This window comes from Cetorhinus maximus, chromosome 26 (genome assembly GCF_964194155.1).
Source record: "Cetorhinus maximus chromosome 26, sCetMax3.hap1.1, whole genome shotgun sequence".
NCBI lineage: Eukaryota > Metazoa > Chordata > Chondrichthyes > Lamniformes > Cetorhinidae > Cetorhinus > Cetorhinus maximus.
This window is the reverse complement of record NC_135904.1, coordinates 6899378-6917547: the sequence shown is the minus strand read 5'-3', so window position 1 is coordinate 6917547 and position 18170 is coordinate 6899378. Positions and strand designations below refer to the sequence as shown.

At 44.3% G+C, this 18170-nt stretch overlaps 1 protein-coding gene across 13 annotated transcripts in view; it reads right to left on the bottom strand.

The window, feature by feature from the left end:
- LOC144668247 (A-kinase anchor protein 13-like) overlaps positions 1-18170 on the bottom strand; it is a 385814-nt gene that overhangs the window by 209064 nt on the left and 158580 nt on the right. For all 13 annotated transcript variants that reach the window (XM_078530039.1, XM_078530037.1, XM_078530033.1 and 10 more), the window contains 2 exons: positions 13487-13679; positions 9852-11604 (listed from right to left, as the gene is read on the bottom strand). In XM_078530039.1, coding sequence (XP_078386165.1) covers positions 9852-11604; positions 13487-13679 — 1946 coding nt within the window. The remainder of the gene's footprint in view (positions 1-9851; positions 11605-13486; positions 13680-18170) is intronic.

Below are 18170 nucleotides of genomic sequence, written 5' to 3'. Positions count from 1 at the left end.
AGACAAAAGAATTCAGGGCCATTTATTACATAATTTTCAGGGTTCAGCAGCTGCTTTATAAAAAAAATTCTTTCACGGGAAGTGGGCGTTGCACACAAGGGCAGCATTTGTTGCCCAATTCCTAACTGCCCTTGAACTGAGAGTGGCTTTCTAGGCCATTTCAGAGGGCAGTTAAGAGTCAGTCACATTACTGTGGGTCTGGAGTCACATGTAGGCCAAATCAGATAAGGGTGGCAGATTTCCTTCCCTAAAAGGGCGTTAGTGAACCAGGTGGGTTTTTAATGACAATCTGGTGGTTTCATGGGTCACCAGTACTAAAACTAGCTTTTTAATTCCACAATTATTAATTGAAATTCGATTCCACTAGCTACCATGGTGGGATCTGAACCCATGTCCCCAGAGGAGTAGCCTGGCCTCTCACCATTACTGGTTCACTGCCACGACACCATCACCCGCCCAGTGCATCTATACTCCTGAGAAGTGGCCGGTGACACAGCACGGGCAACAAACTCCAGAGTTTCGTCACAGTTTCCCCGGGCACTGGAATTCTCTGAGGGCTGAGCCGCTGTCTTTTGTGACAAGTAGAAGGAAGAGGTGAGCTGGAACCAGCCTGACACAGGATACCCCCCGTGCAGAAGGGCAAGAGCGAGAGCACTAACCAGTGTCCGACACATCCTAACATTCAGTTCAAGGTAGGGTTCCCACAGAAAAGGTTACTCAAGAAGAAGACATAATTTCCAAAAAGGACTTGTTATTTAAAAGGACACCAGGTTCAGCATATTATCACGCAATGCAATGGGGTTTTTAAGCAGACTGCTTTAATGGGCAAACAAGCTAGATCTCCAAAGCAACAATTAGGGTGGGCAGAGAATCCCTCCAGCTCACAGCTGACAGAGGAAGGCAGTGGATAAATGTTACCAAGTGTTAAATCTCTGAACCCCTCTAGTACAGTAAATACACTTGGAGATATGAACGCTTGGGGCTGATTTTTATTTCATGGTGCAGTGTGTCGGAATTCAGAGACTGCAGAACTCAACATGACCACTGGGTGGCTTTGTAGTAAAGGTAATCCACACAAGATGCTGAGGGCAAGATATTCACCAGCTGGAGTTACAAGGATGAGGGAGGGGGCGAGGAAACAGCGAGAGGGGTCCGGGCTGCAGAGGAAAGTGCAAGGCAAGGGGGGGGGGCAAGGTGCGAGAGAAGGGGGGGCAAAGTGCGAGGGAAGGGGGGGCAAAGTGCGAGAGAAGGGGCGCAAAGTGCGAGAGAAGGGGCAAAGTGCGAGAGAAGGGGGGGCAAAGTGCGAGAGAAGGGGGGGCAAAGTGCGAGAGAAGGGGGGGCAAAGTGCGAGAGAAGGGGGGGCAAAGTGCGAGAGAAGGGGGAGCAAAGTGCGAGAGAAGGGGGGGCAAAGTGCGAGAGAAGGGGGGGCAAAGTGCGAGAGAAGGGGGGGCAAAGTGCGAGAGAAGGGGGGGCAAAGTGCGAGAGAAGGGGGGGCAAAGTGCGAGAGAAGGGGCAAAGTGCGAGAGAAAAGGGGCAAAGTGCGAGAGAAAAGGGGCAAAGTGCGAGAGAAGAGGGGTCAATGTGCGGGGGTGTGGAACGAGAGATGGAAGATACGTGCAAGGGACGGTGGAGGACAGCAAGATAGGGCAATAGAATTCAGCATCACAAGATAATAAACACATTCCCGTGAGAAGAGACAGAAAACAAAATCTAAAGGAAATCAAAGCTAATCAATGGGACTTCCCCTCTATTCTGGAGGTGCTCTGTTACAGTGCCAAAGACATTCAGCGCTCCGGATTTGGAGCGATTCTTTTGAACGGTCAGTCTTTTATAGACTCAACCACTCAACAAAATACTAATTTTAGGTGGAGAAGCCCGGCAAAGTATTTTTCTATAAATGACCTCAGAGTCAAATCAGGCGGAAGGTGCTGTGGAATAAATGAGTGCCGTTTTAAACATTAACCTGTCTGTTCTCCATTAGACGCTTGAGGAGCTGTGCTGTGTTCCCAGCATTTTCAGCTTGTATTTGTGACTTTCAAAGATTCCAGTGATACTAAGTTAAGGAAATGCACACAATCCAGTGCATATTTATTGATTCTGCATTCAGGATGCTTCAAATAAACTTCCCTTTCCATGTTGACCGTCTGAAAGGAGCGGCAGGCTCAATTGCTTGCTCCATTATTCACGATTGTTAATGTGATGTATTATTTCATCAACTTGGCACTGAATTAGCTAACCACTAATCCACGATTCTTTCCCCTTTCCAAAGTCATGAGCCAACGGTCTTGGCCACCATGTGTCATTCAGGCTTTGTGTGTTGTCAAAATTCGTGCCTGCTCCCAGGCCACACTGCCATCAATTCACCAAAATTCTTTGGATGTACATCTGCAATTTAAAACTTGGTTTTCCCCTTCCTTTCCCATTGGATTTCAACTGAAAATCTGCTCTGGCTACCCAAAATCTTTCAATCTTTTACTGTGAAAGCCACAAGTAAAACTGGGAAATGCAGAGCACTTCCGTACATCACTCCTGCACTTCACACAATTGTTGAGGCAGCTAATATCATACCCAAAGAGTGAATAATGCTCATAGAGCATACTCATTCGGGCGCATGACAGACAGTGAATATTGCCTGTACAGTATACAAACACACACGCTACACAGTGAATAGAGTATATAGTGACCACGTTACTTGTTATGCATGCACATAGAATTAACACAGTAACACTAACCCACCCTCTCTCTCTCAAAATAAATACCGATCATACACAGGATGAGCATTGGCAACAAATAGTAGTAAATGCTGGTTACACAGACACACATGATACAGGTACACACATGGTAGACACACACAATACAGGCAGATTTTCTCAACTGCATAAAGTAATTTTTTCTTCCGACTCCCAATAAGCTTTTGACGTTCCTGATTTTAATCCACTTTTCAACAGTCCAAACTAAGCACAGATAAATTCAGGGAGTTTTTTCCCCAAAACTAAGAAGCTCCACATGTTGTCTAAACAGACATGATCCAGAGTCAAGCATGGATATGAATGATATACAGTATGTAACTGATGGAATTACAGAACTGGAGCCAAAGACCCTGTTTGTTTATTTGTAGCAAGATCTAGGCAGTAATACAAAGAACAACCAGGCAATAATTTCAGAGCAAGTAGGGAACAGAGCAATTCTGGGCAGTGTCACCTTCCTATTCCCCACCCTTCTGAATACAGGGGCACAATAGCAGCAGACAGACAGGCTCCTGGAGTTGAGCAGCTGCCGTAAAAGGTCAGTCACTTGCATTATTAATTATGTAACTAGATCGAACCAGCTCTCAAGAAGTATTCCACCTGTGAAGTCCTGCAATAAAGAGCGTTACAAGTGTTAAAGTAAGTTACTGCTAAGAAACGTATCGACCACATGTAAAATGTTGGTGGGAGCGCCAGATGTGTGCCAACACCATGGCCCCCTCATGCCCACCCCCCCCCCTCCCCCACCCCACTGTCTCCCCTCACAAAGCTTCTACAAGACAATTAACATTCTGAACAATAAATCAGATTCTGTTGAAATTCAGTGTTGCTTAAAATTTCTTCAGGCTGATCTTTACCAAAAGATTCTTGGACTCTGACATCCCTTTGACTAATGATACTGGTTGTGTCTCTAAAAGAATGATGATTGTCTCTCTATCTACTCCCCTTCCTCTGCTCATTCTGGTCCAACTCTCTTACTCTCGGATCCCATTTTTCTTTTCTTATTTTTCTCCCATTTCCCCTCTCCATTCCCCTTCCTCTGCTCATTCTGGTCCAACTCTCTTACTCTCTGACCATATTTTTATTTTCTTATTTTTCTCCCATTTCCCCTCAGCAATAGATACTCGACGTATATTGAACAGAACAGAGAACGCAGCACTCAAATAGAAAATGGCAAACCAGCTCAAGATAGATGTTGTTTGTTTCTTCGCCAACCATCACAGTTGGTGGTCGAACAATAGATGTTGGTCGCCGGTGCCAAATGAGCTGTGGATAAGAGGCATCATCACCCATCTAAGACATTTCTATTTTCCACCAAGGCACAAAGCGTCCCCTGAATGGAGCCTATGTTGCAGCACAAGTTTGCAGGTTTCTGTCCACACCACTTCTGAGAGTAACTACCGAGCATTTAGTCAAATTTCCCTCCTGTGAAGGGCAAAAACTCAAATTTGGAGAGGTGCAGAAGGCAGTTAGCTCTTACAACACTCCCCAGTGGACAAGGGGAAAGAACAGGATCAGACTGTGACGCCATTTTCCATGTCTGTGCCACAGGCTGGGTTTTGTGCACAGATTCAGGTCATGTCCTTGGTAGGTCCCCATGTCCTCTGCACATTAATCTACTGCAACCAGACTCAAACCTTAAAAACATCTCCCTGCTAAACGTTTTTGTATAAGGAAGTGTGCTGAGCCAAAAGACGACAGGTGTAGCACTTTATCTTGGGAGAAACAGCACCAGCAAGTGGTGGCAGTGAAAAATCCCTCAGCCCTTGAAAGCAAACATGATGAGGCCATGCAGCAAGATAGCTGACAACATACTTACTTCACATTCTAAGGGGCCAGGAAATCAAGATTGAGTTTGCCCAAAAGTTGAGGCCACACTTGGGTCCAATTTGATCAGCCATCTTCAACAACGTGCAAATTATGCATATTTGAATTAAAAAAAACCTTTTACATCATATTTACAAGGTATGCCAGCCTGTCTCTAATCCTAAAAGCATGAAGGGCATTAATAAAATCACTTTCAGCTCGAGTGATGTAATTTCCTGTTCCTCTGAAAGTGAAATCATTATGTTCTCCAGGATTATTTCTATCGTCAAATATTCTAATCTGGCAGTTACTCCCGAGTGCCTTCCTCTGAATAGCTTTGTGTAAGTGAGACATGTTGGCCAATAATGTGGCAACTTGTTGGGAGTTATTTTCTGTACGTGAACCCTATGATTTTTTGTGTTATTGACATTTCAATGGGTCATGGTCAAATGGCCCACCTCCCACCAGCGAAGCTCGTACATAAAGAATGATCTCTCAGCCACCTCTTACTACCCATGGAATTGAACCAGGAATAGGCAGCACAGCTAAATGGGGCTGTTGTAAGGATGCTATGATTGAGTTCAGTTCATCTGGGTTGAGGAATGAGATGAAAAGCTCATCAGGACGTGTACTGCAATTCAATGGCCCTTGTTGGAATGCACAATGTGTACCCATTCACATTCGCTAGGACGGGACTAAAACTTCCCTTATCATGTGCTATGTGGTCAAGCAGCCCCTTAACTCACTGTCCATGACAGGCAAGGCATGAATGGCAACTTGGACAAGGTACAAGGCAGCACCCAGCACACAGGAAACTCTAATCCAGCCTGAGTTAGCCTCTTCAGGAGAGAAAAGCACAGACAACAGCGGGGCAGGTAGAAGCACACAAAGCAGGGATTGGTGAACAGACACCAAATCATTTATTTTGGGTGTGGTACCGCTAATCTCCGGCTCGCTAGATGTTGACTCATACCCAATTTTCCACTCCCTAGTCCAGGAGGATTGAAGTCAATTGCAGTGCCCAGTCAACGCAGAGCCCAAGATCAGCTAACTCAACACACACTCTCCCGATCCAGCCTGGCACTTTTATCTCTGTATGACTCAGCTAACTACCCATCCCCTTGAGCAACTGAACCATTGGGGTTGCATTCTGTTTTTTTATTTCTGGCACAGAGAGAATGGGACAAATGGCCTCCTTCTGAGCTATAACCATTCTCAGGAATTGGCGACACACACGCTTTACTAAACATTTTAAAGTTGGTTTATGTAAGCCCATTAACAGGCCTTCACTGCAGTCCAAAAATCCTACAAAATAATAGCAGTGAAGGGGTCTATGAGAGAGGGACAGAGGAAGGAGGGGTCGATGAAGGGAGTGAGGGAGGAAGGGGTGGGTGGAGGAAGAACAGAGAGAAGGGATGCGAAAGAGAACATTGATAGAGAGAAAAAAAATCAAAAGAAGCTCTGTGGAGTCATTTGGTCGGAAGCACTGGATCTTGGGGAGATGCCAGATGGCGTCATTGCTGTAACTACACAACAGCAACTCAGCATCAAAAGACAACACTAGTGCCAGATTATAAAATATTAGTTCAAGTTGCATCTCCCCACTCCCTTGCACAAGTTATTTTTCGCAGGAACATGCACTTAAATTGTACCCAAAACTATTTATACCTTCAAAACACAGCACGCACAACAATCACTGAAATGATTGTTTATTTATTGCCAGCCTATTTATTGAACATCAAGGCTCCCAACAAATCGTACTGGGTCCCACCCAACCTTGCCAGCACTGCAATCTACTGAGACAGAGACCGATCAACAAAAAAACAGCGTCAAAAAAGTGTCTGCTGCTTCAAGAAACAAAGAGTTATCAACTTGTAACATCTATTTTGCTTCTTCCTGGTCTCGTCAAGCAGTAATCCATTTCCAGGCCTCTGACAACACCCAGAACAATATTCCACACCTTCCTCTGGGAAGGGGTGCTGGTAAATGCTCATGTCCTTTCAAAGTAGCAAAGCAAAAGGTCAGTAAAAGTTCGCCAGAATATTCATTTTTAACAGCTGCTGTATTGGCCCAGATCTTCTGGTCTCCGGATGGTCGTCCCCCGGAAGATGCACTGGAGGAACTCTCGGGAGTTCCCACCCAGTGACTACACGGGAATTGCCAGGGAAGCTTGGACTTCCATTGCGCAACTACCCTGCCTCAGGAACCCTGCGAATCTCAGATTTAAAGTCAGAAACTTGGGACAGCAGAATAATTACCCAGGAAAAGTTAGAAGGATTAAAACCAGTTCTAGCTCCTGGGTAGTTATGTTACTGATCCCCCTACTACCAGTACCTCCTCCACCACCAATTATCCTCCCTACACCCCCCTGATCACCCGACTACACCAACATCCCCCAACTACTCTCCCAAGCACACCCCCGACCACTCACCCCACACCCTGCTGACCACCTGACTGCCCTCCCGAAACAGCCACAACCGTCCCCACACCCCCATGACCCTCTTGACTAGCCCCCCCACCACTACTGTCCCCACCCCACCCCCGGCCATCCACCCACCACCCTCTTGACCACCCAACTACCACCCCACCCTAGGACAACCATCCCAAACCCCCGATTATCCTCCCGACATGCCCCCCCACCGCGGACTACCCTGACAAACCCGACTCCTCTCCTGACCACCCTCCAGACATGAACCCCGCATCCCCGACTAACTCCCCATTCCCCTGACAACTCGCCAAACCACACCCCACTCCCCCGACCCCCTGACAAGTAGATGACCCATCTCGGCCTCCTCCGGAGGTCTCCAGGATCACAGATGCCAGTCTTGAGCCAATTAGATTTATTCCACGAGATATAAAGGAGCAGCTGAAGGCCCTGAATAAGGCAAAGGCTATGCGACCTGAAAATATTCTGGCAATAGTTCTAAAGACTTATGCTCCAGAACTTGCCATGCCCCTGGCCAAACTGTTCCAGTACAGCTACAACACTGGCATCTACCCAGCAATGTGGAAAATTGCTGAGGTATGTCCTGTACCTAAAAAGTAGGACAAATCTAACTCGGTCAGTTACCGCCCCATCAGTCTACTCTCAATCATCAGTGAAGTGATGGAAGGGGTCACCAACAATACTATCAAGCGGCACTTGCTTAGCAATAACCTGCTCACTGATGTTCAGTTTGGGTTCCGCCAGGGCTGCTCAGCTCCTGAACTCATTACAGCCTTGGTTCAAACATGGACAAAAGAGCTGAACTCCAGAGGTGAGAGTGACTGCCCTTGACATCAAGGCAGCATTTGACCGAGTGTGGCATCAAGGAGCCCTAGCAAAATAGGAGTCACTGGGAATCAGGGGGAGAACTCTCCATTGGTTGGAGTCATACTTAGCACAAAGGAAGCTGGTTGTGGTTGTTGGAGGTCAATCATCTCAGTTCCAGGGCATCGCTGCAGGAGTTCCTCAGGGTAGTGTCCTCAGACCAACCATCTTCAGCTGCTTTATCAATGACCTTCCTTCCATCATAAGGTCAGAAGTGGAGATGTTTGCTGATGGTTGCTCAACATTCAGCACCATTCACAGCTCCTCAGACACTGAAGCAGTTCACGTCCAAATGCATTAAGACCTGGACAATATCCAGGCTTGGGTTGACAAGTGAAAATAATATTCACGCCACAGAAGCACCAAGCAATGACCATCTCCAACAAAAGAGAATCTATCCATCGCCCCTTGACATTCACTGGCATTACTATCGCTGAATTCCCCCACTATCAACAACCCGGGGGTTACCACTGACCAGAAACGGAACTGGACTAGCCATAAAATACTGTGGCTACAAGAGCAGGTCAAAGGCTAGGAACCCTGCAGCAAGTAACTTACCTCCTGACTCCCCAAAGCCTGTTGACCATCTACAAGGCACAAGTCAGGAGTGCGATGGAATACTCTCCACTCACCTGGATGAATCCAGCTCCAACAACACTCAAGGAGCTCGACACAATCCAGGATAAAGCCATGCACTTGATTGGTACCCCATCAACAAACATTGACTTCCTCCACCACTGACACAGTGGCAGCAGTGTGCATCATGTACAAGATGCACTGCAGGAACTCACTAAGGCTCCTTAGACAGCACTTTTCAAACTCATGACCATTACCATCTGGAAGGACAAGGGCAGCAGACACATGGGAACACCACCACCTGGAAGTTCCTCTCCAAGCCACTCACCATCCTGATTTGGAAATATATCACCAGTCCTTCACTGTCAGTGGACCAAAATCCTGGAACTCCCTCCCTATTAGCACTGTGGGTGTACCTACACCATATGGGCTGCTGCGGTTCAAGAAGGCAGCTCACCACCACCTTCTCAAGAGCAACTAGGAATGGGCGATAAATGCTGGCCAAGCCAGCAATGCCCACATCCAATTAATGAATAAAAAGTCATCAATGCCATCTGCAGACTTGTCCCCCAACTACTAGGCATTTAATATGTGCCCAGTTTAATATCCATGGTTGGATTTTAGTTAGAGAATCAGGTAGAAGAGCTGTTATGCAGCAAGGTCCTTTTGCACAGGGCAAGAGAGGGAGAGGTGAATTTTAAAAATTAAATCACGCTGGAGAGCCAGTGGCAAACACAGCCCCGTTTTAACCATGGAACATCTACAGAAAGGAAATAATAGCAGGAGATGGAGACAATGCAGGAAGGAAATGTACAAAAATGCCAGTCTAAACTGGCAATTGAAGGGGCAAATTAACATTCACTCACTATTGAGGGCCTTAGTTAATCCAACTGCATTTACGTTGCAACCGTGGTAACCCTGTAAAGCGGTTTCATTTCACACTGTCACAAAAGAATCACACATTCCAAAGTCAAGGTCCAAATTGACTTTGGAGTGAGGCTAATTAGCCCAAGATGCTCCACTGACCCTACAGTCAATGGAAATCCAGCCTTCACCTTACTTCACTACAGCTCTGTTCACTTTTGCACACTCCTCCCTAAACTGGATGCACTACCACAGCATCACTTGGTGGTCCTTCAGTACTTCATCACTATGCTGTCTGAACATGCTGAGGAAACGCCAACTTTAGTCAGTGAATTTTGTGGTGTGCATCTTTAGTTGAGTGCACTGTGAGTCCTTAATTCACATTCTCCAAATATACACAATTTCATATTCTTACGCAGAAAAGTTACTGTCCTGAAATGGGCTAATGGTGATTGTTTTTCCATAATTAAAGAAAAGCATTATAAATGAAGCATGCAAACAATATGACATTTAAATCTAACAAGATCACACTCTGGCAGTGTCTTTACCTTTCAAAGCAACTGTTTCTAAATTTCCATTTGCGTCCAGCGTGGTGTTAAATTTTTGATCAGTAGGATACTGCATCGCTTTTGTATCCAAAGGAATAGTGTTAATCTTTTCATCTCGAAGGAAAAAGTTTTCATTTTTGCCATTGGCTTCACTTCCTAATCCATTGTCTTCGTTCACCCAGGCATCTTCCTTATCTACAATTGAAGGCTCCCCATTTTGTTGAAAATGATCCTCAGAATCTGAAGAACTGTTCACCATATAATCAGCAGGTTCCTCAACTATACTGAGTAACACTTCCTGGTTCTGGGGATACACAACTGCATCAGTAGGTTTGGATAAGAATGCCAATGTCCTTTTACCTCCTTGGGGGCCATCACCTTCATTGAGTGCAGTTGGACTTTCCACTGCAACTGGCAACCAAGATGGCTCTTCTTCCGAGCTGCAATCCGATGACGACAAAACTTCAATATGCTCACTTTCAAAAGCTCCTTTGTTTACATCCACAATCGATTGGATTTCTGTTGACACTATATGGTCCTCACCCAAGCTGGAATCAGAAGCAGTTTCTAGCAATGCGTCAACTTGTTTAGACCACTCATCGTCACAAAGACAGTCCATTTCCAATTGATCATCATTTTGTTCAGGTTCACTTTCTAAGACATTTAAAAGTACCCCTTCTGATGTAGGGCGAGTCTGTTCATAGTCCGTAATGTCATCCAATGAATAAAGCATTTCAGACATTTCGAGATTCTGTGCAGTCTCTGCCTCTTCAGTCATTTTGTGGTTTACTCCTTCACATTCCTTATCTGAATCGGAGATCAAGTCTTGTGAATTTGCAAACATTTTATCACTTTTTACCTCTAAGTCAGCTTCAACATTAGTTTCACTAATCGCACCGAAGTGTGAGACATCAACATCTGCACTGGGTTCATCATTGCTCAATTCCATATCTACCTTCAATTCTGCAATCTGTTCAGTGAGCGGAGGACTTCCATTGTTCAGCTGACAATCTGTCGCCTGGACATATTCCTCTGCTGACCCACTATCATCACTCAGGATATTTGTATCAGTGACCAATTCAACATGATTTTTGACCTCTTCAGACTTACTTCCCTCAATCGGAGCAGGTTCCACCTTTACGTCATCAAGGCCAGTTACAGAGTCTATTGTTTCATTGTCAGGGCTGCCACTATCTACATTCATCACACTGTCCATCATCTCCCCTTGAGGAGCATCTTCTGTGAGCGCACACACTTGACTGGACTCAAGTTCTTCAGATGATATTGTAGTTTCCACATGAGCTTCATCACAGGACAGGCTGTTTTTATCACACTCCCCATCAGATGCATTCTGCACGAGGGCACTGTTACTTGCTATATTCCCAGAGTCTACCATCAACCTAGACTCCTCCTGTTGTCCTTCCAGCTCCAGGTGCAAGCTCATAGCTTCAGAACTGGCTGCTTCATCCTCCAACTTTGGCTCAGTGATATTATTTTCAGTGATATTTCCTTGATCCTTCGCATTTTTTGCCTCAGGACACCAATCAGTCAACTCTTCTTCATCAACTGGCATGCTCTCAAGTGGGGCTGATTTAAGACAAGCTGACTGCTCAACAGGTATTTCAGCTGGCATTTGTGCAATGATGCCGGTGCTATTGGATTTACAACCCTCTTCAGTTCTTAAATTTTCAACAGTTTCAACAGGTTGTGATAGTCCGGGCTGCGACTGATGGGACGGTGTAGAAAGTGTACCCTATTTCAAAATAAGAAGCGGAAAAATCAATTAATAGCTGTGCTATTTCAATAAAGGCATTGCTGTGCTGAGATATACTAGTGCACTGGCAGTCTTTTGACCGGGCTTATTTATCATATTGGTACCAGAACAGTCTCACTTAAGTCAGCATGTTTCCCATGGGACACCCTCAGGCTGTTTTTATTTTACAAGGGTGCATCTGCACAAAGCAGTTCTTTTGCTTTGCTTCACACCAATGCTAAAATTATAATCTAAAGCTAGAGATCAGACTCCAGGGAGTTTCAATTCTCTTTGCTCAGATATTAGGTTGGCCCCTGACTCCAGATCTACTTTGCAACTTTAATGCAAGGAGCAGAAAGCATTTCAGACAGTCCCATTGCAAACACAGAATTAATTCATTACCCCAGTTAGTCCTCCCACTAGTGTTCTCCATTTTCTCAGGCCAGTGGTTCCACATCTCAAGTTGGCTATCCAGACACAACCCAATGTTGAAATAAAACCTATTACTACTGCTCTGCCTTTCTTATTGTTCTAAATTATATTGAAAATTTCGCACTTCCCCACTCCCAGGACTACAATCGAAATACAATTTTACACTAATATATAATATTTATTATTAGGCCATAACGTAATCCTATTTAACCTGGCACCAGTCATAAAAACACAAATGCTGTTCCGGTTAGAAAAGAACATCTGGGCATTCTTAACAATGAATTCTCCAATCTATAAACCCATAATAATATAGATAATTTGTGAGTAATTACTACAATCTTGGAACACACAGCCTAATTAGCATAGGCCTAGACACATCAACCAATATCCCAATTGTGAAGATCAATTACACTTGGACATCTGAAACCCATTATGTAAAGCACCATCTGTTTTGCTTTTTATTGTAATTGCAAACCCCTCCATGGTCCTTGGTAATTATACCTGATCGGCATGTCAACATGACCAAAACAAGGGCATTTTAAGGAAAACAGTAGGATCAGTGGTAAACAATCAGCTCAGTAAGATTAACTATTACACTCGTAAAAATGATTTTCTAACCTCAATGTTTAGGTCACGAATGTGCTGCGCAATGTGGAACCAAACCAATACAAACCAGTGTTTCAGGTTTGGTCACAGCGCTCTGTTGAGCTACCCCTCAGTAAAAACCAAAGTAGGGCCACACCAATCTGCTTCAACAGCCCTTGATCAGATAAAAGTGGTAAAAGGAGAAGTGTGGGGGTCAGGGAGGGGGTGCATGGAGGCGGTGAATAATCTGGGACTTTTGTTCTCAAGCACTGTTGTGACTTCTGCAGGGGAGCCGCACTAGGTGAAAACCCAATTGCCTTCTCCATCGCCAACTGATTTGCCAGCAATCTTTGTCTAGGTTCATGTAGTATGGCTTTGTATGGCAAGGTGATAAGTTGGGACTGTTCTTCACAACAGTTGCATGATTAATATTCACAATGGTAAATAATAATTAGCATATTGCTAATTAACATGAAGATGCAGGTAATTGTAGGAAGTTTTTCAGTATGGAAGATTGCTTGCTGTGATTAGTTAACATTAGTTGTATCACCATTGTATCATGTTGTTACAAGGTGGTAGAAGATAAACAAGATCTAGGACTTTGGTCTTTCTTTGAACAGTAATTCAAATGTCCCTGTGACTAGTTTTGAAAGAAACACTAATTAAATTAATTACACAGACATTTAACAGTCCTACCCCCATGTGAATGTAATAGAATAATTTCTAATTTTCATGTTCTTGTACAAATTGTGTTGCATGTTTCATGCACTTTCTTATACATCTTGTGTCATTGTTAAAGATATTATTTGTAAGCTTTCAACAACAAAATGACAGGAAAGGCTTTAGGAAACTGATTGCTTCTTACCATTTCGCATCTGTGAGACTCGATGTATCTCTGCAGTTCACTGATGTTGTGTTCCATGCTGTTGCACTCTGCTCCCTGGGGGTTATTGATGGTGTACATGTAAACGTTCAAGTGCCGCTGGTAGCGCACAGAATAGTCTTCAGAGGATACGACTGGTGTTACATCTCCCGGTAAAGCTGCATCAGGCTTTTGCCTAAAACAGAAGGAGCAGCAGTTAAACATGTCGAAATATTAACTTTTGCATGATTGAAGCAACTCTGCGCAAGTTGGTGCTTCGACAAGAGGGGCACAGAGCAGTTAAGACAAGCGATCGAGCCTGGCGGCTGCTACTGCATGCAGCTGTATTCTCCCCTCAGTGCGGCTGTGGGAGGTGCCCAATACACACCAGCTGCTTCCGCTGATGATGGGATGGAGAAGGAACATCCGGGATGAGTTATCAGCAAGCTGCTTCTGCACACCTCCCACAGGGTTCCATCCACCCACCCACCCACTCAATCACAACTGGTACACGTGTTGGGACAAAAGGATGGGGAATAATGGAAAATAATTTTAAAGTAAAATACAAGTGAACATCTTCACCAATAAAGGTATTATTTTCAACCAGATGTGCCACTCCATCCTGGTACTCTAATTAGCCAATGCCACTTGCAATGACTTCCAGCCAAGGGTCAAGAGACCAGGCAAGGAATAGTAGAAGATCGACACATCAACTTGGCACAGCAGTAACGTTCTTGTCCGAGTCAGAAGGTTCAAGCTCCAGATTCCCTTCCAAGTCACACATCATCCTGAGTTGGATACTCCATCATCATCGTCGCTAGGTCATCCTGGAACTCCCTGCCTAACAGCATTGTAAGGGTACTCTATCAACGTGAACTGCAGTGGTTCAAGAAGGCACTCACCGTCACTTTCTCAAAGACAACTAGGGATGGGCAATAAATGCTGGCCTTGCCAGTAATATTTTAATTCCGAAAATGAATTTTAAACAAAAGTCGAACTATGGGTCTCGATCATCAAACCGAGGCAGATACTTCGGGGCAATACTGAGGGAGTGCTGCAACATCAAAGGCATCATCTTTCATGTGAGACATTGAAGAAAGCTTACCAGCCTGTTCAAATGGACATCAAGGACCCCGTAACATTATTCAAAGAGGAGCAAGAGTATTTTCCTACTGACCATTCCTTCCTCAATCAGCATTAACAAAAGCAGCTTCAGACTCTTCAATCATTCACCTCGTTGGGAATTCTGTGGAAAATTAATGTCTGAAAGCCAGCCACTCACTCTTCCTATATCCCTTGAAAAATATTCCTGCTTCTCTTAGTTTTATGATACTATCCCACACCATTCTAAAACAATACTAAGAATCACAGCGCCAGTTGTAAAGTCAAACCTTACCTCACTCTCTCGCTCACTGCAAGTTTCCCGCCCTCTTTACTTGAGGGGTTCTTTAAATTTTATTTTGGGACTTGCTTTAAAACTCTCCCCAATTTATTAGCTGCATCCTTAATGACTATTCAAAGTAATCTGCTCACTCCTGAAACCTATCTGCAAACAACTGAAAAGCACTTTATGGGAACACCCAATGTAGAAAGCAAAAACATCTGGAAACTAAATGGTGCCTGATCCAGTATTCCTTTTAAGCAAATATTCCACTCCTAGTAAGAGAATGTCTAGTCCAATTGCCTGGTTATCTACCAGACTTTGCAAGCATTTACATCCAGGTCACCGTACCCCTTTTGTTGATATTGGCCAGCTATGCATCAACATGTTCAAGCACACCATTTGGCTTTTGGCAAGAATTTGGATGCAGTCAGGGATTTTTTTATTTATTTGACGTGCAATGTTATGTGAAGCATATATATGCTGATGTACTACAGATGTTGCATATATGGACATACACTACCCGTAAATCTGTGGATTTGGAAATGTCAATTCAGTAAGACAACTTAATGACAACCAGAGCCACTGTGGACCATCGACTGGCATAAGCACAGTGATTGCGGTGATATAGATCTAAACTGAAGTTGCAACACGGTTCCAATCTCTTAGTCAAAATGGTTTATCATTAACTTTGCTAAAATTAGCTGGAAAAACCCCCCCACAAATTAATGCTGAGTTCAGAGTTTTTATTTGCAGTTGTGGAGGAGTAGGGCTCATGCAGTACCTCTGTGCTTTCAATGGGTTGGGGAGTGGAAGTGGGAGCAGCTATGGAAGTGATGTATCCTGGAGTATCATTTACTGTCAGCCAGTAAGGGAGATGTGTCCTTAATGAAAACTGGGTAACACAAAAGATTATCGTAGCATCCTTTCACCTCTATATCACCTCTGGAACGGACTGGTAAATCTGAATCCTATCCTGGTTCATAAGGTTAAAGTCTGTTCCATATTTAGCACTGGGAATAAGGGTTTTCTTTTTAATTAAGTGAGGTTGAGCAGCCTCAACCCAGTCCCTGGTCAGCACAGGCCTACAGCACAACATGGAGCATAATTTGCCCGACTTACTCAGAGGCCCGAACGATGACTGATGTGCAAATCAGAAGTAGCACAACGATAGCATAGGGATTGGGGAGGGAAGGGGTGTGGGCAGTTGAGGCCCAATATTGGGGCACGGTAGAGGCAGCTTTGCATTGCAGCCAACCAAAGCAGGGTCTGTTACACACCTTTACAGAGAACTGCCACTTAATATCCAAGGGATCCCCAAAGGGTTCACTAAACAACTGTATCATATAATGCCAGAAAAAAAACAAATCAGGAATAAAAAATTAATACCAAATATTTAAATTAGTTTTAAACCATGTGCTGATATTATACTTATAGTTTAGGAATATATATATCTGTTCTTCACAAAGTTGTGGCACTGACAAGGCTTCACTTATTGCCTGAGGAAGTGATAATGGGTATCCTCCTGCGTAGCAATTGTTCGTCTTGCCGGCTGCTTTGGACGATAACAGCTGCATTTATATAGTACCTTATGCGTAGTGAATCATCCCAAGAGCATCTTGAAATTCTGAGCCATATGAAGAGATATTAGGGCAGACAACCAAAAACCAAGATTCTACAAAGAGCAATGTGATCATGACCAGATAACCTATTTTGGGTGATGCTGCATAAATATTGGCCAGGACACCGGGAAGGATTCCTCTGTTGTTCTTCAAAATGGCACCTGGAATCTTTTCCATCCATCTGAGGGGGCAGAGAAGGCCTCAGTTTAACATCTCAGCTGAAAGTCAGCACCTCTGACAGTGCAGCACTCCCTCACTGCTGCACTGGATTGTCAGTCTAAATTTTGTGTTCCAGCCTCTGGGGTAGGACTTGCACCCACAACTTTCTGACTGAAAGGCAAACGTCCTACCAACTGGAGTTAATGCTGACATGAATCTCCTCCAGTAACCAAATCTACATGTTAAATAGACCTCCAGTTAAGTCAAAACACTTTTTGGCACTGACAATGTTAGACATGCAGGTCCCTTTAAGAGTAAACCAGGACAAGTTTCAGAGTGAACTGAGAGCAGGTGATGCTCATTGAAGCCTGTACTTAAGAACTGGGTTCTCCTGCAGTAGGGGGTGGGGGTTTTGCTTCTGGACAGGGAGAGGAGCGGAAACTGGTATTCGTACTGAACTATAGTTTAACAATAAAACAGTTGTGATTCACAGTTTGTGATTGTCTTCTGCTGCCTGATTTGGTAAATGGATATCCACCTATTAAACATGGTAGCAGAGGATTGACCTCGATCTCTTCAGGTGGGAAGATAAAAGAAAACAGAAAGCAATCCCTGTTTCTGACAGAAACAAAGCTCCCAGCGGCTTTTAAGGTGAAATGGCTGAGTCATGCTGCAGGATCACAAACTATGATTACCCACCAGTCTTTCTGGAACTGGAAACATACAAACTATAGAAGAATAAGGTGGAGGTGTGGACTCGGGTCACTTCTCTGGCCAAGAGGATGCAAGGTATGGCTTTGGTCTTGTCTTTACCAGGAAGAAGCAAAGTATGTTCGGAACTGAATGTAACTGACTTAGATATCGAAGAGGGATTATCAATTCGACTACAATTTGTGGACAGAACTTACAAAAATAATGATTTATTAGAAGCCTACAAGCTGTGGTCTATATTTGATAAATTTAAGAAGGTGGACAATCAGTCCCTAGGACGTGTCACGGATTTTGAGAGGTTATACGAAAGACTAAAGAAATTCGATCTAGAGATTCCAAAGCTTGTTCATGCGTTCAAACGATAAGATTGTGCACGAGTCTCACGCGTGGTAGACTTTTGGTTTTGACAGGTGTTCAGTTTTGTGGTGATGACTCTTTTTGAGCAAATGACTGCTGCTCTTAAAAAAAACTCTGGGCAGGATTTTGCCGCTGGCGAGTGGGGGCGGGGCCTGCAGGCAGGATGAGGTTTCATGCAGGGTTTTAAAATTTTTAATAAAGTTTTCTTGGAAATTATGAACATGTCCCAACTCATGTGACATTGTCACGTGAGGGGACATGTAAGGGTATTTTTTTTTTCTATTTTTAAAAGTAGAGGCGATCTCCCTGAGGCTGCACTTAGCCTCAGGGAGATGAGTGCGCTCTTTCGTGTACATGCGCAAAAGAACGCGCACTCAATTTTGAAATCCCCCCCACTCGCACAGGAAGCGCATAGCGCTTCCCTGCGGATGTCACGCTGGACGGGCCTTAATTGGCC